Source organism: Austrofundulus limnaeus, unplaced genomic scaffold, assembly GCF_001266775.1.
Source record: "Austrofundulus limnaeus strain Quisiro unplaced genomic scaffold, Austrofundulus_limnaeus-1.0 Scaffold3174, whole genome shotgun sequence".
Taxonomy (NCBI): domain Eukaryota; kingdom Metazoa; phylum Chordata; class Actinopteri; order Cyprinodontiformes; family Rivulidae; genus Austrofundulus; species Austrofundulus limnaeus.
Window position 1 is genome coordinate 5,547 of NW_013955576.1, and position 600 is coordinate 6,146.

At 45.7% G+C, this 600-nt stretch overlaps 1 protein-coding gene across 1 annotated transcript; it reads left to right on the forward strand.

Moving 5' to 3' along the window:
- Positions 1 to 600, forward strand: LOC106511753 (ATP-dependent DNA helicase PIF1; the record flags this gene model as incomplete). The annotated part of the gene is given in 1 exon segment (XM_014000495.1): positions 1 to 600. A coding segment is annotated over 1 exon segment (600 nt), but the record flags the coding sequence as incomplete, so codon positions are not given.

The window sequence follows — 600 nt, forward strand, 5'->3', positions numbered from 1 at the left end:
TCTGAACGTGGCTGAAGGAGCACGGGTTATGTTGACTCGGAATTTAAATGTTCAGCAAGGGCTCGTTAATGGAGCTTTTGGACAACTTGTCAGAGTGATACGTTCTGAAAATGACCAACACATCTTAAAACTTGGACTCAGAATGGACAACCAGGCGTCTGACAGAAACAAGCGAAGAGGAGCTTCAGAATCTGATGATCTGGTTTATGTGGAGAGATTAGAGGACAACCTGAAGCAGAGAGGAGCGATACGCAGACAGTTTCCTGTGAAGCTGGCCTTCTCATGCACTGTGCACAAAACCCAGGGCCTTACAACACAAGCAGCTGTGGTCTCACTGAAGAAGATGTTTGAACCAGGTATGGCTTATGTAGCACTTAGCCGTGTAACCTCTCTCAGTGGACTTTATTTGCTAGAACTGGATGAGACTAAATTATATGCTAACACTGAAGTCACAGCAGCCCTGCAGACCATGAGACAGGCCAGTGTGGAAGACATGATGCCTCTCCTTCTTCTGAGAGAAACTGTAAGCAGACCTGACACTCTAACCATTGTTCATCATAATACAGAAGGTTTACCATCTCACATCAGTGACCTCAAGAG